At 38.8% G+C, this 23,145-nt stretch overlaps 3 protein-coding genes across 4 annotated transcripts in view; 1 reads left to right on the top strand and 2 right to left on the bottom strand.

Annotated features, from left to right (window-relative positions):
- LOC140944067 (uncharacterized) overlaps nucleotides 1-3,466 on the bottom strand; it is a 6,590-nt gene extending 3,124 nt beyond the window's left edge. The window contains exons 1-4 of one of the 2 annotated variants that reach the window (XM_073393180.1): nucleotides 3,305-3,466; nucleotides 1,190-1,894; nucleotides 665-796; nucleotides 183-293 (exon numbers count right to left, since the gene is read on the bottom strand). In XM_073393180.1, the coding sequence (XP_073249281.1) occupies nucleotides 183-293; nucleotides 665-796; nucleotides 1,190-1,886 (940 nt within the window). In that variant the 5' untranslated portion in view covers nucleotides 1,887-1,894; nucleotides 3,305-3,466. Of the gene's footprint in view, nucleotides 1-182; nucleotides 297-664; nucleotides 797-1,189; nucleotides 1,895-3,304 lie in introns of both variants that reach the window. The other variant, XM_073393179.1, reaches the window with a different exon arrangement.
- Nucleotides 3,467-4,386: 920 nt separating this feature from the next.
- LOC140944483 (D(1)-like dopamine receptor) lies at nucleotides 4,387-5,298 on the bottom strand. The gene has a single exon (XM_073393621.1). The coding sequence runs from the start codon at nucleotides 5,296-5,298 to the stop codon at nucleotides 4,387-4,389; it is 912 nt and encodes a 303-aa protein (XP_073249722.1).
- A 13,867-nt stretch (nucleotides 5,299-19,165) lies between these two features.
- LOC140943883 (histamine H2 receptor-like) lies at nucleotides 19,166-22,835 on the top strand. The gene is made up of 2 exons (XM_073392998.1): nucleotides 19,166-19,335; nucleotides 21,362-22,835. The coding sequence occupies exon 2, from the start codon at nucleotides 21,431-21,433 to the stop codon at nucleotides 22,499-22,501; it is 1,071 nt and encodes a 356-aa protein (XP_073249099.1). The 5' UTR covers nucleotides 19,166-19,335; nucleotides 21,362-21,430; the 3' UTR covers nucleotides 22,502-22,835.
- The last annotated feature ends 310 nt before the right edge of the window (nucleotides 22,836-23,145 follow it).

Here is a 23,145-nt window from a genome sequence, read left to right on the forward strand (position 1 = left end):
TTGAAGATTGCTATATTAGTTAGGATTGGCAGGTGGTGAGAAATGCTGTATAACTTAAAGTGCATTTTCCCTAAATCTTGGAGCATAAAACAACATTTACAGACAGCAAATTAAACGTACTCTTGCTTCCAAAAATACTGAGTGAAAAATAAAACTCAGTTATAGAGGGTAAAGGGCCTTACCAGGAGCATACGCTATCCACGAACCATTCATCCAATAGCCAAATCCATCTGATAAAAACTTACAGTCAGTACCACAGTGGGACGGATGTCCATATCCATAACTTAAAAATTCTTCTGAAAAAAAGGTACAGTGAATAAAATATATGTGTAAATTACAGTCAAGCCCAGCAAAGGAAGTTAACAGGCCGTAAGGACCCTCATTTCAGTGTCTCCAAGACTATTCGTAACCTAGTGTTTGTCCGCGTGATTGTGGAAGTTCTCCAGCTCACTGTCACCATCGTTCACCAGATGAAATCAAGAGGGCGCCCTTTCGTTCTGTCTTTCCCGAAAATAACAGGGAAAATAAGGGACTGTAAAAATATCTAACTATTCCCATGGGCTCCTATTTTAGTATTTACAACTTTTAAGCAACGTTTTAGGTCATTCTCTTTTGAGTCAAGTCAATAGGAATTAATGTACTGGCAAGGAAGAATAGTTCGTACCATCTCTTCTCATTGGCCCGCTGCTCGCGGGCACTTCAAAGCACAGCGGTTCTCCGCCCGCTAAGGGATGCATCAAATACACTTGCTTTCCACCCAGAATGCCCTGAGGCTGGTTGCTTCCATGGGTATTTCCTGCAAACATAAAGGACCATGTTTGGAGTACGCTTGAGAATTGAGGGTAGACTTTAATGTATACATCAGCGTTGCTCTACATTTTACAAGTATCTGTTCTCAATAGTTGCAGCTGGTACCTTAGTACTTGAGTATGCTTGGCTACAGTTTACCGTAAATGACCTAATTGAAGCTCCCTATCAAACGAATGTCTGTTGTCTAATAAACGACACCTAAAATTAAATAAACGCTCCGGACGTCTATTAGATCATTTACGGTAAAATTGTTTTGATAATAAATTCGTCCCTGGCTGAACCCTTTCAAAATAAAGACAAGGGCGCTATTCAGTTTTAGTGAGCATGGCCTTTTAAAGGCGCTCTTTGTAAGTTGGTTACCATGACACTGTTTTCTTACCCGAGATAAACCAGTAGTCTGGAGGGTCCTTCATGCCTTCACATATAGAATGATCCAGAACAGCCGATACGCAATAATTTCCAGGGCGAAGAATCAGAAACAAGATCTCATAGGAGCCATTTCCGTGATCAAACACAGTTGGCGCAAATCCAGTAGGGCCTGAAATGAACACTCGCCAATAGTCTCCGCCAACTGATTTAATAAGCCCATAGGCGGTCTGGGTACGAATCATAAGCCTACTAAATTCACCAGCAGGGTGGATGTCCATGAAATCAAGAAAGCTGAAGCGCCCATTCGTTCTATTTTCCTTGCTCCATCCGGGCAAGCTGTATTCGTAGACTGTGTTTTGTTCACAGGGTTCTCGTATTCGTTTCCAGTCTATTCTCGCGTTGCGCATTCGGCACCAGTCCCTACCAAAGTCTCGTAGAGTGTTCCGATTGACGTTGCTTGTCAGATACAGAGGATAGTTCCATTTAAGGTAAATAAATAGTAAAATTATGAGTCCCCAGTAGAAACAGAAAGCTCTTCGGAAGAGAAAAAGGCGGGGGAGACCTTTCAGCGTACCCAGCCTGTGAACACGAGATTCGAGTGTGAGCTTGAGTTTTGGAATCAGTGTTTTTCTGCGCATGCTTTCGATACTGAACTGCTCGTGCGAAGGTAAAGTGAAATCTTCAACATCATGCGAGATCCCGCTCATAAGACAACCTTGGCAGAAAGTAGCAAAAATATAAAACCCAGTGGTTAATTAGAAGCGTTTGACTTCAGTCAACTCTCTTGTATGCGACCACCCTTGGTGCACGACAAAGTGGTCGCTTACAGGAGGTGGTCGTCTGCGGGAAAAATCAAGAAAATAAGCTCAATCTGAATGATTACACTAGGTTATTACCTAACAAGCTAAAAAAACCCGGACGGACCAACACTCAGGGTATTTTGATATCTGAGAAGAAAGTGCTGCCTTTGAAATTACATCTGCAAACGGTTAGACTTTCTAGTCTTCTCGGATAAGGACGAAAACTGCAGGTCCCGTCTCACAGTACTCACGTATCTGGTTCTTGTGGGACGTAAAAGAACCCACACCACTGTTCGAAAAGAGCAAAAGACGGTGGTGTGGTCAACCTTTCCTGATTTGGGTGGGGTATCTGTAAGGAGAGATCTTAATATAGGGATAACCTCATGATCCTCCGTCAGGTGTTGTAAAGGCTACCTGTAAACAGTATTAATGGTATGTGTATGGTATGTGTATGTGGTCGCTGGCGATGGCTTTTCTTTACAGAGTTTAAGTCATAACTCAAATGGGGTATCACAATGTTGCTCAATTACGATTGTGGTCGCAAGAAGAACTTCGACTGTAGATCCTTGAACAGAAACCTAGTGTTGGCCCATGTAATTTTTCCGACATTTTATTTCACTCTCGTACTATCTCCCCAAATGCGTTTCGATCCATCTTCTGTCCAGTTATAAAGGTCGTTTACTGTTAGTCAAACTGTTGGCAATCCAGTCACTCGATGGTTGTAAATTTTGCCTAAGCCCGTCAGTAAGTCGTTTGTTAGGTGCTGGGTAACTGTTGGCTACGATTAGGTGGCGTTTGTTCTTAACTCTCTGCCCTATACTTTCCTTAACGCGAAGAACTCTATACGATGCACAATTGTCTGATTCCAATGTGTTCTTTCAGAAGTGGGGATTAAGGATAATTGAAATAAACGCTAGTCAGAAAAAGTCTCTATTCTTTTTTTTTTTTTTTCCGACGGTAAGTTTCCATTTTCTTTAAATCTGGAGGTTTTCAACGAGTTACAAATTACATTTACTTGACCTAAACAAACACCACATACTGCAACCTGCAAGGACTGGGACCCGTTAATTTTACAAGTGTTCTTTCATTGCTCTCGCATCAAGCTCTTCCATGTCGTAAACAGTAAACGCCGTCAGTTTCAAAATTTTACTTCCGCAAAGTTCAAAAAGCTCTCAGCAGAATCCAGTTCGCAAATGTCAGCAAAATGTAGTCAGTGCATGTTATAAAAGTGTCGTTCATCTTAGGTCTGGGCAGTTTCAAATTCAAGTTTGATTAAAATATTTATCACTGTCTGTCAAATCTCTTTTCAAAGCAATTTCCCCTACCTTATCTCAGACAATGAGAATCAGTTATCTGCGACGTACATCTAACTCTTCTTTTAAGACATTGAAGCTTCCCATTATCGCTTTATAGAGTCTTTTAACCAGCCATTTCACGGTTATTCACCACAATAACCCAGTAATCTTCCGTTTGACTGTTGAATACCCTTTGTTCTCCCGCCACTTGCTCACGTGGTATATGATTTGTGACGTCACCTCATGCGACCTGCTCGATCTTGTAAACAACTTTCAAACCCTCAAACTGAATTTATTTTCAAATCTTTAAATAGCCCGCGGTAAAAGCGGATGGTCGGATTTTAAATTCACTTCAGTGAAGGAGGGTTACAAATAACGTAAAAAAAGTTAATAAAAAACGAATTGATCGTTGCAAGAACAGGTTGAGTCTTTATTTGAACAGCCTTCAATCTGTGCGTCTTATAAAGTTATGCAGTTAATTCTAACTGGGCGGAAACCCTGTTTTGTGAAAACAATCCCTTTGTTAAGTACAATTTCCCGAGTATGTAAGTAAGTAATGCATTTGAGGCAAGAGGGAGAGTATTGTTACTCCGTAACTGAACTCTTGATAAGGTAGAAGAACCATTGTCCCCAAAGGCGTGCAGTTTAGTTTATTTCTCTAGGTTTTAAGAGTCTTTTAACATCTTATATCTAGTGAAGTTTTAATTTTACAAACATAGCACAACGGAGAGAGGAGTCACCAGTCCAGGTGCTGCTGCAAGTTTATTTTTTCTTTTATTTACAGCTGTCATTATTGATATTATTTGAAGTCTTTTAGTAAAATTCTACCGGAGTTCCTAACCATATCTTGCGTTGTTGGCATGCACGCTCCCCTGTGTAAATCTGCTGTCTACGATTACTTGGTGGCACAAGGTAATTTACAATGTCATTGCTGCAGTAAATAAACAAGTATCTCCCTCTAAATGTATATACAGGCCATCAGTTTTTGATCCAACAAATACTTCACAGAATATTGAAGTGTGAAAGAGTTCCATCGCTGATAATGTGTCGTGTTGCTACTTTGTTTATTCAAATAGATCAAGCACATCCCAAGGCTTACTTGTCGTAAAAATCTACGACGATTCTTGAGATGAACTTGCGGCCGTTTGGACAATGTTCAAGCAGGGGTTTATGATCCTTTTTATCGTTGTTCTAATTTGAGCATCGCGAAACGCGAACACAAACGGATTCAATGCACTGTTAGCGTATTGCATACACTTGACGAAGGCACCCACGCGGCCGATATCCACCGGGGAAAGATTACAAGGAAAACAGAATGTGAACACGAACGCTGCTACCAGGTGAGGAAGCCACGTGACAAAAAACGCCCCGCACGTAATCGTGATTGTTGCAGCCGTTCTTCTCTCGCGGCGAAGTTTCCTTCTTAAGGACTCGTTGCTTCTGGTTGTATGCACGGCGAGCTCAACAGTGTTGCGAATCAGCGAACGAGAAATCTTAAAAATGAGTATGTCTAAAGGGACAATCGTCACAAGCGCGAGAAGAAACAAGGTAACGAGGATATAGAAGGGGTATTTACTGCTGACTTTGGGTGTAAGCATGAAGTCGAGGCAGGAGAGAATTAAAGATAGGGCCCAGACGAGGGCTAGTGCTTTATAATAAGAGTCGAGTAGGAGAGTGTGATGTAGAAAAGGTCTTGTGATGGCGATATAACGCTCCACAGTGACAGACACTAGATGGAAAACGGATGCTGTTCCACTAAAAATGTCCAGTGTGATGTAAGACCTTTCTAAAAGCGTGCCAGGCAGTTCTTTTTTGAGATTCGCCACGTAAAGAGGAATGGCTATCGCTCCCACAAGCCAATCAGACGCAGCTAAACCGACGATGAAAACGTTCGATCCTGTTCGAAGCAAGCGGTTTTTTATGAACGCTGCTATAATCAGGGCGTTTCCAACCAAAATAAAAGACATCAAGATGAAGACGAAAAAATCCCTCGCCAATTCTTCTCCCTCAGTTGGCTTGAACATTGCTGTTATGGAGTAGCAAACCACTATGGACTGAACGGATTCTCCGAGTTCCTTTCTTTTTTCGGATGCAGAGTCGCTATAAACAAGACATCGATTGAACTGAACGTGTGTTCAGCATTTTATGCTAAACTTGTCACAGATCAAGCTTACTATTTTAATTTGTAATGAACGTGCGGAAATGTGACGGTCTTATCGAGTTTCAAAGAAAAAGAGATAATTTTGTTTGTAAACCGTCAGTTCTTTCTCAATTTTCAAATTCTTTTGTTTTCGGGGGGTCGCCAAACGGGAACTTTTGTCGATCTTAACATCAAATACTTATCATCATTAGGTGTTCTTTTTTTGGTTACTTAACAGAAAGACTTTTCCAAAAATAACCATCTCGATCGCGTCATGACAGAATAAAAGGGGACTCCCGAAATTTGTACTAGCAAAAATCATGAGTCGACCTTTGTATTATGTATGCCGATGTGAAAAGAGTTGATGCGATCGACTCAAAGCACAGTTTGACTTAGGTTAAGTCAGGTTCCCATAAGGTTAGGGTCACTCACGAGAAAACATGTCATTAACAAAGATTTAATTTGACCGTGTATTTGGCACAATTGTTTTGTAATAACAACTTTTCATTAGAGCGGTGAGGGTAAAGATATTGTGCATTTTTAGAAAATGATTTTTAAATCACTTTCAAAAGTGATACTGTAATGAGAATCTTTTCGGCGCACAAAAAAACATCAACAAAAACATTTAATGAATAGACCACCAGCTTACTTTGAGTGAGGAAGTGTTTAACAATTAAAGCTGAGGGAAGCACATGTATATTAGAAAAGCACAGGAGAGTTTTGAACGTAATTTCTTGCCGAAGTCGGAAGCGTTTGTCTGATTGAGATACTCGAGCCTCGCAAACCGAGTATACAGGAAATAACTGTCGGCAAAAGTTAAAAGGGGGAAAGTGGCCTTGAAATTCACTAATCTGATATCTTTCTCTCCCAAACAGAATGCCAGAATATTCTAATTTACTATCGCTTGGTCAGTTTCCTATTTTAATCACCCTTTGCAACCATGGTCAAATAATAGTAATATAATAATAATTAAGAATTTATATTGGGCAGTTTTCATGGCGAGATGATCTACTGCGCATTACAACAGTACATAGAACAAAAATAACTAAATGAAAAATAAGAATTACATCATGTGTTGTGTATAATATCAAAGAAAGCCTAACTAAGAATAAAAAGCGTGACAAAAAGGTACGTCCTAAAAGCTTTGCTAAAATAAATAAAAATTGCATAGTCGTGTATAGGTATTAAGTAAACCTAGCTATGAATGAAAAGCTTTACTAAAAAGATGTGTCTTTAAAGTGTCAACAGATTTGGCCATTCTAATTCCAGAGGTAAATCGTTCCAGAGTTTAGGCGCCGCTGCAACAAAAGCACGGTCGCCCAGGGTTGTTAAAGTTTTAAAATTCGGGTGAGACAGAAGTATTGCGTCGTTAGATCGCAGTCTATATCTTGAGTTTAAAGGTTTAATTTTAACAGGATCATTGATATAGGACGGTGCATGCTAATTCATGAATGGCTTTGAAAGTTAAAACTGCCTAAAAACTTAAAATTAATACGAAATGAAACAGGAAGCCAAAGCAGCTGATGGAGCACTGGGGTAATATGGCAAAATTTGGTCGATTAAAATTCAGGTAAAACTAAGTTTCATTTTGTCATATACACTGTATATACTAAAAATAAGTATTACCATTCCGGTAATCAGGATTTGATCGATAGCCAGACTACATTAACTAAGAAGAGCTAAGTTTCATGCTGTATTATTTACATGATCAAGAGTTTTCATTAGCATGTATGCTTGGTCTGTAGTGGGCGATAGGTCTTGTCTATAAATTGCTACCGCGGTATTTTATCTAATAAGAAGCAAGTGCCGGACTAAATTTCTAAATCAGTAATATAATTTAGTGTCTTTAGTCTAGTGATAGTGTCTGGGTCAAAATTCAGGGAAAAGTTTTCTTTAAAAAAGTCGTCCTTTTATATCAGTGGTGTCTAGAATATACTATTTCAATTGACCATGACAAAGACACCTAATTTACAGTCGGTGCCAGTAGGTAAAAAATTGACAAATATTAGAATTTCCCTTACACATCTCCGACTTGATTAAATAGCGACAGTTGTCAGATGAAACGTCATTATTCTCGAGCAGAAATGAAGTAATTAAGTAAAAAAAAGTCATCAATTTCCTTTCCTTATTTCAGTTTTAGACATTTTTCAGATGAACGACATTTTGAACTAAGGTTTTGCTGAATGTTAAGTGTGCTTATCAAGACCCAATCAGAGAGACGCAGGCGAGGTATTGCGCCTTGGTAGCTTTCACGGTTTACGGTTGGTTAATTTTTTCCAGGTTTGACGGTTTACGATTAAATCCTAGAGCTTTTGACGGTTGACAGTCATTAAGTAGAAATTTAGTCCGAGAGTTTAAATAAATTGAGTATAAATTAATATTAATTGTTGTGTTTTGGAAGTTGTCTTAGCCTTTCTCTTTGGAAATTTCGAAATGCTTCCAGATATAAGCAAGTTGTAAGGTCTTGTAATATGTCTAGAGAGAGTGTTTTTAAAAACATTTTTTAATATGCGAACTGGTTTTCCAGCTTAGAGATTCTTCAGGAGCTAGAAGTCCGTGAGGATCACCTGAAATAGTGAGATTTGAAATACCTTCAAATTCTTTGACTCACGGTTAATATCAGAATCTGTATTTTGACGGTTGCTGTACAAAAATTACCTTCTTTGTTGGCTATATAACGGTTAAATTTTAGGCCGTTTGACAAATGACAGCCAGCCAGACCAGTCCAGTCGTAAAGAGAATCCAACTATTGATTAGGACCGTATCCAGCTAAAAATAAATAAATAGTGCGTGTGCACGAAAGTGATTGGTTTTAGAGAAAATCTCTAGGAACATGCATCCAGTTCTGACTTTTGGCAAGCGCACTTAACATTTGAAGTAGTCTACAGCAACTCTTAGGGAGCTTAACTAAGAGAAATTCAGGCGACACAAAGACTTATACGAACCCCACTCCCTAAGTAACCTTGCTTTTTAGTTTCAATACGTTCGTCTTTTCTTCGGCTTTATTGTGGGACTGGCACCTCGGGAGAGAGGTAAGTGACGTTGCGGAGAAGTGGCTGATATGAATAGGTAGGAAAGGGGTGTGGTAAAAGGTAGGGCAACGACTTCTACAGAACATGCCTTAAGTCTTGAAGTAAGATTTTTTATAAGTACAGAATCTTTTCCATTAGTGGCAAGAGCTCTCGCGCGCGTTCTACATTTGACTTACAAAAAGTCGCGATCGTAGGTTTCTGCCTTAAGTCCATAGAGGTTAATACGTGCCACGTTTAAGGTGGCTCAATACAGTTTTTCAGGGTCACTACCTCCCAAGTTTGAGCATAAACTACGTCGCCATAAACACAGATTCGGAAAAATTGCCACCACAGTTGTATTTATTTAGATAAAGATGAAAATTTGTTATGATCAGGGTTGCAGTGACATCGGAGTTGTCATAGCGAGGAAATGACGCTATTACCTATTTTACTTGCTGCAGTATATCTCAGCACTGAGAACTGTTCTTCGAGAATCGTTCACGGGAGCTTTTTCCTCCAATAGCCGCCTCGATGTTCGTGAAGTTTAAGCGAAATCTGTAAGAGCGTTATCGAGATATTTTGGGATGAAGTTTTTATGGTTAGAAATACGGTAAAAAATGGACACTCTTGATGTTCAGCTGTTATCTGTAGAAAACGAAGCGCTTTTGACATGCAAATTCACCTCATAATAGTTTTAATCTTTTTAAAAACGTATGACTGAAGATCATGGAGATAGTTCCAGCCGATTGCTAGAAAGAAGGATTTGATTAGTATGTATCGAAGCGCTCTTGTTAGCGGTTTGTTAACATTTTGGTCTACTTTAACAAATTAGCGAATAATTTTTAAACCGCTCGATAGATTTTTTAAAAAGTTCAAGATTCTTGAGATTAACCTTCCTTTTATATTCAAGATTATTGAATTCCGCTTACAAGAGCCCTTCGATACATACTAATCAAACCCTTCGTTCTAGCAATCGGCTCGAGCTATCTCCATGATCTTTCACAGACGTTTTTAAAAAGAGACTGAGACTACTATGAGGTGAATTTGCATGTCAAAAGCGCTTCTTTTTCTAGAGACAACAGCCAAACATCAAGATTGTCCATTTAATACTGTGTTTCTGACCATAAAAACTTCATCCCAAAATATCTCGATAATGCTCTTACAGATTTCGCTTAAACTTCACGACATCGAGGCGGCTATTGGAGGAAAAAGCTTCCGTGAACGATTCAGGAAAAACAGTTCCCAGTGCCGAGAAATACTGCAGCAAGTAAAATAGGTAATAGCTTCATTTCGTTGCTATGACAACACCGATATCGTTGCAACCCTGATCATAACAAATTTTCATCTTTATCTAATACAACTGTGGCGGCAATTTTTCCAAATCTTTGTTTATGGCGACGTAGTTTATGCTCAAACTTGGGAGGTATTGACGCTGAAAAACTATATCGAGCCAACTAAAGTTTTTACTAATTAAAAGCGAAGCTTGTTCGCCACTTTTTTGTGGGTAAGCTACCGACTATTATCTCAGTAAATTGTGATTTTTGATGATAAGAAAAGTTCATCTTGAAAGCTATATTAAATTCATATCCGGCCTTTTCAAATCTACTTCAAACTGGCAAATATTTAATCAACTTCAGCTCAAAGTAAAATTAAAACAACCTAAAACTCAAACGTTTCGAGGATTATGAACAAACACACTGTCAAGTCAGATGATGTTATAATTCTCAAATCGTGCTGAAACGTCGTAGAACGGAAACACAACGGCACCAGGTAACAATATTAATTTTATACTTTACTGATAACTTTGACCCATTTTACTTGATGCATTTGTAGCCTACAGCTGTTATTTTTCCGCGTTTTTTCAGGCGAGCACAAAGCAGACTCGGAGCGCGAGACACCCACGACGGGGAAAGGCGCGATTTTTCCGTGCCTTCCCCATTCCCGCGTTTCTCGTCCACCACGTCCCGCTTCGTGCTCTCCTGAACAACGCGAGGAAAAATAGCCCCCGTTCTGCAGGCAGGCTAATTTACTTGAGGTGAGTTTTATTTGCCATACAAACTCTTAATTTCGCTTGGGCCACCTGTGATAACGTGTACTTCCAGCAGAAGACTGTCTGTAAGTTCGCCGGCACCTTGGACCATACTTTTTTTTGGAGTACTTTGCGATAAAAATCATACATTGGGATTTTCCTGTAAACAGAAATCGGTTTAAAATTTTAGAAAGCTTCTACGAACGCAAACATTACATTTCGTGGGTCAGACCAAACAAGTTTTAGTCCTTGGCCAGTTCGGTCCACTTTGTGGTTATATAGGTAGATTTATTTATTTATATAAATTCATTTCTATAGGTTTTATTTAATACTCTCCTCGCAAACATGAAATGTGACCGATGGTGTGTTTAACTCTCCTGGTTAATGCTAGAAGAAAATAATAGAATTTAAAACTATTGTTATTTTTATCATCAAAAGTATCACCATCACAATCATCATCATCATCATTATTATTAGTTTTCATAAAAGTGACTTGTAAAGAAGAAGTACAAGTGTGGATTTCTAGAAGCTATGGTTAATTATTAATCTCTTTAATGCCCTCGAAAAGGGCTCCCAAAAAATATGAAAATCCACCTTGATCTTAACTTTTTATTGATGATAATTTACGTGTAATTTGAGGACACTAACAAGCAATGATCCAGGCATGTGTCCAATAAAAAACGTTTAACAAACCTCTTTTTGACAATACCTTGCATATGAAACATTTACAAGTTGCAACGTTTAAATTGCACCTGGTCAAAAAGGAGGATAATTGTAAGCCTTTGGGGTTTTGTTAAGCAGGTGGTACTTCCCTTAATTCTTGATACTAACTAAAACTCGCTGAAATCGCCTCAAATCAGCAAAGCGAGAGCACAGACAACAAGAAATGCTCCATGGGAACAAGGTGAGGCAGTTTATAGAGAATTTTCGAACATTCCTCTTTCCTAATTCACTACATAAAGTAATGACTCCAAACAAACTCTACAATACTGTCGACCTTAACTGTTATTTCGCAATATGATCTTCTCCGAATAGACGCTTAAACTTGGGCGATCCGTGCGCGCGTTTTTTAGCCTCAGGAATCATTGTACGTGATGCTTAATTTTCATTATTTCAATTCCGTACATTACATGTACATCATAATTATAATGTTAATATGTATAGCTAGTCACCGTTTCATTAATTGAATCAAAGACGCTGGTTTTTGAGAAACAAAGAAGTTGGAAAATCATCCTGGGAGAGGATTGCAAGAAATAAAGGAACCAAATTCGTATCTATTCAACTGTAGTTGGTGCTTTGGTCCATGATGATAAATAGTCCCCCCAAAAAATTACTTTTTCGGCCCTGGATTGTCTTTGTGTGATAACGAAATGCCGAACAGTCTGGTGAATGGCGAAAGTTATGACAATTGCCGTCTCCTTAACAGCTATTATTTCTAAAGCGACCCAAATCGTTTGTCTATTTTTCTTTTAGTGCAAAACAATAACCTCCGTGGCAAAACACACACTTTTTGGTACATTGTTTGCCTTCACTGCGCGCAAAATTCATAATTTTGCTTTTTATGGAGTAAGCAAACAAAAGACGACTAAAGATGGTGGTTTTGTTGGGTTGAGCTTCTTTTTTTATTTTTCCTTTGTAAACCTGAGTGGATAATGACCTTAAGAATTCAACTCCGGTAAAATTCCCTTACATTTCACAAATTGATGGAAACGGAATTATTGCAAGGAAGCTTGCAACTGTGCGAATTCACTTTTAACGTGAAATTTTCGCTGACGTTTGTCTTAGTTACGTAAGAACCATTATGACTTAAATTTCCTTAAGCAACACACGTCTATAGGAAAACGTGGGCTCGTAACGTCAAATTTTCCTTTCTCCCTTTGAACTTGGATGAAGTCTCCAACAACTTGATTCAACTCCAGTAAAATTCGTCACCGTTCGGTGAGCTAGATGGAATAATCGCGATGAAGATTTCAAGGACCCAAAGCTGAAGAAGGGTTTACATGAGAAAACTCGCACCGGCGCGCGTTTCATACCGGGATGACTTTTTGATTTCGTATCGCATTTTACTGCATTTACATTACTGACTGGGTCATTTTATATATCGCGTTTATATGAAGATATACTTCATGTTGATAAAATACACGTGCGATTCAAATCGCAAACATTACGCATGCGCTACCCGTTCCAGTCTAACGGCAGACCAATTTCACACCGAAACGAGAAGTCTTTTCGTGTTAACATGATATCGCGAAATCTCGTACCGGAAAATTCTCACTCCGGTAAAAAAACCGGGGTGAACTCACCTCGGTGTGACTCGCGCCGGCATGACATTCTGTGGTGGTATCATGTAAACAAATTTAGAGCCACGAGAGGCAAATGGATTTCTAAAATGAAAAGGAGAGGTATTGAACAACAAATCAATACTAAGGTTATCTGCTACGAGTTGGTTGAGTCTTCCCTTGGTCCTTAGCTTTCCCTGTCAATCTCTTCCGGGGTTCATTGCCGGATTGGATTTCATGTCACAAAGGACTGGATAAGAGTCCGTCTATATGACATTATCAACACTAGATAAAAATGAAAAGAGCCGTACGAAATCCTCAAGTTTGGTGTTTATCAGGCCGTTATTCAAAGAGATTTGCGTCATCCAAACATTCAAATCCTTCAAAATTTACTAAGAAATATATAAACATAAAAACCATCTTCCGGCGTTTCAAAATGCAATCATCTGCGCTGCCTTACCTGTCCCTTTTCATAGCAAGGCCAATCCGACTACACCTTCACCTCTACCAAAAAGAAACAACATATACATGATTAAACTCTAAATCCAAAAACCCTACTTACTTTATTGAATGTAAAAAATGCGGCAAACAATACATTGAGGAAACCAAGCGCCATCTCCACAAACGTTTTGGGGAGAATAGCCGCTCCATCTTCGAATATAGCCACTTTTCTAATTCTACTCCTGTCTTTGAACATTTTAATCAAGCCGATCACTCTATCAACGTCGTCCTTCTTATTCTCCTAGAACTAATCCGCAGCAACTGTGACTCTGTCAGAAAGGCACGCGAGGCTCACTTTATCGACAAAGCTATGACATTGGAACCCTGTGGTACGAATAGACATTAATGACGTGATTTATCTTTTTAGTAGCCTATCATTTTCTGTTTGGTATGTGTTCAAATCTGGCACATGTAACTTTCATCTTGTATCTATACTCATTTTGCTTATAACCACCGTTGAAGGTTTTTGTTGCAAACTGAAATATCGGGCAAATTGAATTCACCATTTTATTTTTGCAATCACTCTTCCTGCCGTAAGGATCAATTTACTGTTCTAATTTTAAAATTTTGGTACTCAAGATTTTACTGATCCAGGTCTAGTAAAGATCCGGCTGACCCTCACTGGTTTGTCGTTGTGGTTTTGCCTTCACAAGTGTAAGAACAAGTGTCCGGCAATCCTTACATTCTCTTGAATGGGTGTGGATATATATCTTGTTCAATATTGACCAAACTGACAGCAAAGTTAAAGACTTTGTAAAGCCTGGTGTGCTCTTTTTAAGTATGTGATTCTCGGCTTGTGATGATGGCGGTGCCTTACAGCTAAGAAAATTTGGCTATCTATCCATACATTAAGTTTTGGCAGTCACGTAACCATATGCGCGTATGTCCATGCGCCGCGCCCATCTGTCCGTCCGCACCACAGGGAAACGAATTTGAGAATGTCACACTTTCTAGGTAGTGTAGGAGCGTGCAACCTGATATTGCACATCCATGGTCAATTGACAGCTGTCAAAACATGGTATCCACTGACCAGTATCACATGATCGTATTGCGGGGTCAGCTGTCCACCTATCGAGATTGCGTGTTTTGTTTTTTTCACTGAGTTCTCCACTGACAAGTTTACACTTTTCGTCTGATCGCAGGCTCAACTCGAAATGGATTTCGTTGCAATCTTGACAAGTTTATTGTTTGAAGTAGATTATAAATTTCTTAGCGGGAGCTTTGCCGTTATTTAGCCTTAGCTAAAGTTATATATTAACAAGAGCCTATTACCCAGGCTCTTGATATTAATATAATCCTAAAAAACATGGGCTAGTATCCAGTCCCTCATGATATGTAATTTGTCAATGGCGGCTGTTTTGGCCCTTAACAAAAACATCCAAAATCCAAATAAGCGTCACCTAAACTGCCAAGCAGCGTTTTGATTTTCTACCGTTTGCTTTAAAAGAGAAAATCATCGCCTCCTCTAATGAAAATGCGTTTTCATGAAGTCTTGTCAACCTGCGTAATTTTTGTACGAAAACAAAGCAAGCTTATTGAGTCAGCTGCAGTTCTTAAATTCACATTTACATCTTGTTTTAACGCATCTTTTTCATTTCTGTAACAAATAGAGAACCAGCTTATCCAAACATTTACCATCAATTTCTTTCCGGCTAAATTTAACAAGGCTTTCTGTATTTTGACGATAAAAACCTTAAACCTCTACACTATTGACAATCAAAGCACGCCAAAATGTCACATAAAATTGAAAAAGCCTCCTTTTTTTAGCTGTAGGGCAAATTAACCGGTAATCTTATTTAAACAAAGTACTCCGTTTTAATATTACGTACAGCCACCATGTTTGTTTAGTCTTGCTTAAACCACTGACATCATAGCATCGCGACTCTTGAGGAAATAATTTTTGAATAATTGATTTTATCTTTAACGAGTTAAACTGTACTCTGTCGCACCATTTCAGTGATGTGTCTTTGAATCCGAATTATTGTCGGTTTTTGGAATAATCTTTTAGTTCAATTGGACTAGAAGATTGGAATTACCATAAGGCGGTACCAAGAACTCTCTTGGCGGTATACTGATGAGAAGTTAAATTATCTTTTTCTAAAGCGGGTAGAAGGCCATCAAAGCTATCACCAAGTTATCAACCAGACTAGAAAAAGAGGACACATTTAGTTCCCCCTATCGCCAGCACTTTAAAAAGGTAAGTCTCGTTTTTTTCATTTTTTTCAATAATTTTAACATCAAATAGCTAGCAATCGAATACTGAATACGCGGCTTTACCTTCTAACGTGGAAACAGACACTCGTTGACAACCATCAAAAAATGCAATAAATCTCGCTGACTGTGAGCAGATAGATTAAACAAGTACTTATAGAATTGCTTACTTAAAAGAGTGGCTTTCTTTCAAGCTTAAAACGACTTTTAAAGTTCGATTTTGGCCAAAAAGTATTTTGTTTCACTCCCGCTCTACGGGAAGTACTCGCAGCTAAGATATAAGCATCCCCAAAGTTAATTTCCCAAAGAGGGTGATTTCATTCACAGAACCAGACTCAATTAATTTTATGTTAAGTCCACCTTGCAGATTAAGTACCACAAGAAAGTACTCACTGTTTAATATGATTTGCATGGTCATACTTTAGGATTATATCCACAACTCAAAAGTTATAACTACCTGGTACTTAAGTGTAATAAACGGCACTACAGGAAAAAAAAATATTCAGAAACTTTCGCTTGAACGGTCGTTCTTGAAATTTCGAGCAGCAGCAAAATTAGCCTGTGGATACATCCGCCCGCTCCCATTCCCCGCCCGCTCTCATTCTCCGCCCGTTCTCGTTCCCCCGGGCGCTAGAGATGTTTCGAGAGAGAGACGCCATATCTCTTGTGAAACATTCTATAGGTTGCTGTATTCGCAAACTACGGAAAAAAAGAAACGGTCAGTGTTTATTATAAAAATGGCTTTTAAGTCGATCATGTAAACAGAATTAAGGGTGGGTATTTCATTAGTTGAATTGAATGAAACGGTAAGAAAATCTTTCATTTCGGTCTGTAAAGCGGCCCAAAAGGCCTAACAGATACACTTTATGGCTGTGAACAATTCAAGAAAACGTTGTGGTTTTTGAGTATTCTTATTTAAAAGACAGTGCAGTTAAAGAGCAGTTAAAATGAATGCAAAGTTGTAAACTACAATAGGTATGTGACAGGGGTATACCATTTGTCAATAGAAGGTATACCAAAGCGGGGTACTTTTTCTATCAAAAATGGTGTATAAAAGAGTGAGCCGTTGGACCATGGCGCAGAGCCTCTCCGTATAAAACTTTTTTTCGGCGGAGTTTGTACTTGCCTCTATTTTCTAAGAAATTTATAATAATTTATTGTACGACAATCTGTATGCAGACACGACGTGGTTCACTTACCGTTAAAGAACTTTTTCTTTTATTTTTTTATTTTTTAACATTACACAACAAAAAAAGAAAGATTCAAAATTCTTGAATATATAGTACACATCAATAAAACAAGATCAAAATACGCATGTCTAATCTCATATCCAGATCTCCCACTGCAAAACAGAGTGAGATCTGGTTACGAGAGTAATGTGTGTCCAGCATAGGGTAGTACTATGTAGTACTGCCGTTAATTAAAAGGCCCAAAAGGTGTATTGTAGGGTCTAGGATTGCTACATGACAACAGCTAGACTGCAAAAGAATCGATTTCTTAACGTGAGCTTTCAAAACAGGAATAAAGTTATTCATGCAGTTATTGTGCGTCTGAGAAATATTGTATAACCGTTCAACGGCGTAAAAATCGCCTAAAATAAATTAAGCAAATGGTATTCCTAGAGTGTTTGATCTAACTTGAAAATTGTCTACATTACCGAATAAAATTAAATGGCTCGCGGAAAGAATTGGAAACGGGAATAAGAAACACGAGCACTGGTTAGGGAAAATCTCAGCTGAGTCCTCAACTGGATTTAGAACCCCAGGGCCGAGTTGTTCAAAGCAGGGTTAAGATAACCCAGGGTTAGTGCCAGATTTGAATTCAGATTTGAAAGCTTAAAAAGAATTTCACTTTTAATTCTTTTTGTCTACAAGTTGATGATTGAAAGCTCTAAATATAACAGAAAAAATTATCCGAGAAAATGCTTTTGAACACAAGAAAGAGAAACCCTGGTTAAATTTAACCCCGGGTTAAGCGCTAATCGGCCTTCAAACAACTGGGCCCAGGAATTCCCCAAAAATGAACATAAAAAAAGTCATCAACGATTTCTATTGGAAAATCCATTATATTAATCGAAGTCACAACTTTTTTCTTTATCGATTTCTATCGATCGATATCGGATTTCTATCGGAAAATCCATTATATTAATCGAAGTCAAAACTTTTTTCTTTACCAATTTCTATCGATCGATATCGGAAATCGATATTCATCGATGACTGATATCGATTACTAACGATTAAGATCGACTATCGGTTTATCGATTAACTACGTCTGGAGAGTACTATGCAAACGGGTTCTTCCAAAGAGGTTTCACTTGATGCAATTAAAACGTCAAACTTTTCTCCTCTGTTCTTTTTGGCGACTGGTTTAAGGGAACTTATGCGATAGTCAAAATTCGTGGGGCAAAATTGATTGGAACTGATAAAACCTGTCAGTCAAAATTTCCCTGCAGTAAGCAAGAAAAAAAAATGTTTTCATAGATAACATATATCATAGCGAGCCTTATACAACACATCAAACCAGTGACGCCGACAGAACTTCAACAGTGCGGGGTGGCTTGTAGCCCGCTCTCTCCTCTGCAGTGGCCTCTTTGTATCGTGGGGAGGGCTGTCCCCCTGCGCTTTATATTTTTTCGATTATTGCTATTTTTATTGTGATACCCAGCGGGAGCTTGTGGGGAGGAGAGAGCCTTGTAGCAGAAGACAGCTGTTCTGGTTTTCTTACTTCGGATGTTTCTTGACGCTGTGGTTGTGGTGTGAACTGTTGTTCCTTCCCCTCTCCCTCCCCCCTCTTTTATTTTTTGGCTCTCGTTCCATTTTTCGCGCGGCCAAAACGAAAATCCCGCCAGTTCCTCGGTCTTTCTTTGTTCTGAAACCGATCGGAAACGCTTGTTACGCAGGATAAGGAAGCATCTTTGGTACAAAATAGAGGACTTGTTTACCACATCCCGGCCTTTATAGACTACGAGCAGTCCGCCTTTTCTCTTAAGATCCGTCGAGTTCTCAGACATGGTGCGTTTGGCACTGAAAACGCTCATTCGTGCGTCCTACCCCAGCGACTTTGAAGAAAATAAGAGACTGCTCGCAGTGTACGGCCTTTATCTTTCGACAAACATCTTCATAACGTTTCTTAGCTACACCATTAGTCGTTGTGGGTGGGATGATAAGTTGATAGATTGTCATCACGAACATTAACGGGCGATAAAGCCGTGTCCCTCGTATCAGTTAGGAATAAACTCTTTGCTGTAACCAAGGTCAAGTTTCTAATTACAGGCCACAAGTCCACCACGCAGTCGATTGTACAAGTTTGATATCATTTCATTTGTGGAATGGTGTGTCCAAGCGTGCGTGCAGAATTGCTTGTGGTGAACTGTTGTTTTGTAGTTGATGACAGTTTGGACTTTTACCATTTTTGATAGATAACGTCTTTGTATGATATCTAAGCTATGATTGGTTGCAACTCTAGACTAACCCAAATACGCGGAAAGAGAAGTCTGTTTCCATTATGTTAAGGTAATGAGTTAAAACCGTTTAAGGTAATTGAACTATTGTGACAGCTGTTATCACAAACGCCACTCGCGGATTAACATTGTTTAGATGCAGATTCTATTATCCAAAATAAACAATGACTCCAAAGGTTCCGTACTCAAAACAATAAAAACTAACTTCTTTAATGAAGCAACTTGTAAAAAAAACGTCACTTTGCATAAATGTTAAGCAGAACAACCGAACAACATGAACTTAACCGTCTATGTTTGGCACGGTTTGTCGTGATCTGGGAGAATCTGGCGTTGAACCTGAAGAAACTTCAGTTGGCAAAGCCCTGTATGAGGAAACGTCTGTTAATAATTTGGATCCCTGCAGTTTTAATCGCGAGTTGAACTAGTGCTGGTGAGGTATTTTGATAACATTGTTGAGTTTACCTTTTCCTTCAGCGCTTGAACTTTTTGGTATATAGGTACTGTATATTGTAAGTGACTCTTTTATAAAAAAAAAAAGGGCAAGGGAAATTTGATTTTTGCAAGGACTTTTTTGTTTGCTTTGTTAACAATGTGCTACTTTTGTCGCTAGATTTCACACCAGAATGAATTCAGTTAATCAGGTGCTAACTTTTAAACGCATCAAGTCTTAATGCAATCACTTTTGAATTTTATATTTGCTCGCTTGGAACAGGGGGAACTGTTTATGTTTTTCATTGTTCTAAAGATGGCTAAAAACGACTTTTCTCTATTGTCATGTTTTAAATTCATGCACTATCGGAAAGCAAAAGTAGAAAGGTTTTGAGAAGATGTTGGCAGGTTTATTGTCGGTGTTAAATAGTTAGTATGGGATTGAAGGAATAGGATAGATTTTACGTTAATGAGTTGCATTAAGCCTTCCATCCAACGGCAGCTACGAAGAACGGAGTAATAGTGGGCAAGCAGTGAGCAGAGAAAAACATTCGTTCTTCCAGAATTGTCTGAATTCATGTCTAAGTCAACAAGCTGGCTCTGTGTTCGAGAATTTGATGTTTTTAAACATTAATTGATACACTTAAAAGTGTTTCAGTTTACAGAACAGCAAAAAGTCAAAGAACGGCGGTGCCGTGTTGCTGAAAGCCAACTCAGCTAATTTGTCTGATAGTGGAAAAAATTTTGTGAATAGTAGTCTGTCTGTGTGTTTACCAAGCGAAAAGGTCGAAAATTCTATAGGCCCTTTTAGGGTATTTACATTGGTTAATTTACATATAGTGAAAGCATAGTAAATCTATCGGCAAAAATACACCAAGCTTCAGAAAATTGTTTGAGATTTTAATTTGTTTTGACACATCACTATCCGCTTTGATCCAACAACAAGCAAATGCCGGAAATTTCTTTTGTCAAGATATAACTAAATTTTTAAATCAAAAAATAGTGCAGTGGATCTGGCTGCAATCCTAAAATGGCTCTCAAAACAAGTCCATCAAAACGGCAGGTTTTTTTTTTTTTTTTTTTTTTTTGGGGGGGGGGGTTCTCGTCAATACCCTTAGCCCTTAGCTTATTTTTCGTCAAAAGCCATGATGGGACATTATGGCACTTGTTTTCGCTTATTTCTGCCCTCTTACTTCATTCCAAAGCTGCTTTGAAACTGAAAAAATGACTCCATAAGGTAGTAGTCATTGCTTCAACAAATGTGTGAGAATTTTTTGGGTAATTTTTCGAAAGTTTTTAAAGAGTAAAAATTTGGGGAATGTTAAAAGGTCTTAAAAACGTGAGAAATTGAAAAATTTGGGGCTTGGGAGTGGTCAAAACTTTAAATATAAAGCGGGATGATAAGGAGACAAATACCACATAGTCCATCACCAAAACCTCTGAGCTCATTAGGTTACTAACTGGTGTATATGTGAATATTTCCTACCCTATTTTTAATTTTTTTCTTCTCAAGTCAAAATCATTTCTCTTCTCTTATAAGGGAGTGCCCCCTCCCAGGCGTTGACGTCCCCCAGGGGCATACCTTTACCGGAAAATTGTGCAATGTATCCCCAGGAAAAATAGAAAGCATCAAAGGACCAAGTACGGGTTATAGGGAAGAAAGAGAGAGAAAGTGTAAGGGTAACTTAATCATAGGGAAACATGAGAAAATTAAGTAAGAGAAAATATTCCTTTGCTTTGTGATCCTTAAACTCACATGCTGCTCGGTTTAAACAAACCAATCAGACCCTGATTTTTCAAATTTTGAATAGCGCTGCACAACGGATAAATCTCTATTCAGTGGATAAGCATTAAGCAAATGCAATCCGGTGGATAGCGTTATCCATCTTAGTTTTGAACAGCTGAAGCCAGGCTTGGTTTCCTCGTGTTTTCCTACTAGAAGAGTGCTAGTTATTTGAATTTGTCCTCTTTTCTTACTTTCTAATAGTAACTTGCAATTTTTGCTTTATTTTACTCTTATATACTAGGTATTGACAAGAGTACTGACCAAAATCAGTTTAGGAAACACTCACCCGAAGCGGAGCACAACTGTTAATATGGAGGGACAGAACAGTACCGGAAGTACAAACTCAACTCCAGAAGCTTTCGCTAAAATGAAACTTCCAGAACTCACCATCATTACGGTGCTGTACTGCTTATTGATAATAACTATCATAACCGGAAACGGACTTGTACTCACTTCTTTTTGGGTTAACCGGAAGTTAAGGACTGTCACTAATACGTTGATCATTAATCTATCCGTGAGTGATACTCTGGTGGGATTGGTGTCTATTCCTTGCTGGATGTATATCTTTCTGAGCCTATTTATAGAGCGTCCTTACACTAAAGCAGGTTACCAGTTCTATATCACCATTGATATCTTCATTGGGAGCGCGTCTATTCTGCAGCTTACGTCCATAAGTATTGAGAGATGCTACGCGATTGTCAGGCCGTTACGTCACAGAACGTTGGCAAGGCGAGTTTTCTACACCATGATCGCGATTCCGTGGACTTACGCCACCATGATAGCGAGTTTACAACCAGTTCAATTTCAACGCTGGACGGAAGTTTACACGATTCTTATGACGACTACGTGTTTTTTCATGCCTTTCGTTATCATCGTGGTGGCTTACATCACTATATACGTATACGCTCGCTCGGGGCCCATGCGCAAACTTAAACACCACCGAGTCCACAAGAAAGCGTACAAAAACGAGATAAGATTATCAGCGACGGTGGCAATGATCACTGGGTTGTTTGTTATCGCCTGGTTACCACTCTTTGTGGTCAGCGTCATGGCAACATACTACCCGCAGGACCTCCCCTCCCCCCTGTGGACGGATCGTCTGCTCAAGTTTGTCAAGTTTTGTCACTATAGCCACAGCGCTATTAACCCCTTCGTGTATGCCTATAGAAATAAGGAGATGATTAAAACGTTTCGTTACATTGGCTACAAGATAATATGTAAGGAATACAGTCTACAACAACCAGTATCCACCGCCATGTCCTTGGTCAGGTCATATCACAGAAGCACCTTTCAATCCTCGAGCGGAAAAGAACAGCCTTCGCCGGAAAATAACAACCAGGCATCTGATCAAACAGCACTTGTCCGGACATCAACTGTATGAATTTTACAGGGTTGAAACTTAATGGTGCAGGGCTACTCTTAAGAGGAACAATATCGCGGCGTTTTATGAAAATGTAAAATTACAAGATTCTGACCTAACTAAGTATATTCAACAACTGCTTCATGAAAACTAGTGGCGTCACAATAACCTTTCTTCTAGAGGATGTCAGCGGCCCGAGGTACTTTTGCGAACAGCGCTGTTGTAACCCCCATTGCCTTTGAAAATGGAATAAGAAACTTCTCTTACACTGAAAAAAAAACTTCTTTACTTCAACTAATTCATCTTGTCAAATTAGTTTGTTTGTCTGTTTGCTTTTTATTTGCAATAGAAAGTATGAAAGAATCGCAAAACATTGCAGAAGCTGTAACGGTTCTTCTCTAAAAAACATTCTGTTTCATATTGCAGAGGCTATTTCAATGTATTCGTAATATGTTTGTGTTTGCATTTTGATTAAATGATAAATAAGTTCATGGTGATTTCAGATGAACTGTGATGTTGCGCATGTGTCACTTCTTAACCAATCAGTGGTCAATTAAAATTAGCAGTAACGTTTATGAAATCATTTCCCGCAATCTCGTTGCCAGGGTCCGCGCGCGATCCCATTCTTATAAAGCGCATGACAGAGGGGATCCCGGGGGAAGATG

Source organism: Porites lutea, chromosome 7 (genome assembly GCF_958299795.1).
Source record: "Porites lutea chromosome 7, jaPorLute2.1, whole genome shotgun sequence".
Taxonomy (NCBI): Eukaryota; Metazoa; Cnidaria; class Anthozoa; order Scleractinia; family Poritidae; genus Porites; species Porites lutea.

Bases quoted from the DNA above. Each gene is read 5' to 3' on its own strand.
- LOC140943883 (XM_073392998.1), top strand. From the start codon at position 21,431: ATGGAGGGACAGAACAGTACCGGAAGTACAAACTCAACTCCAGAAGCT.
- LOC140944483 (XM_073393621.1), bottom strand. From the start codon at position 5,298: ATGTTCAAGCCAACTGAGGGAGAAGAATTGGCGAGGGATTTTTTCGTC.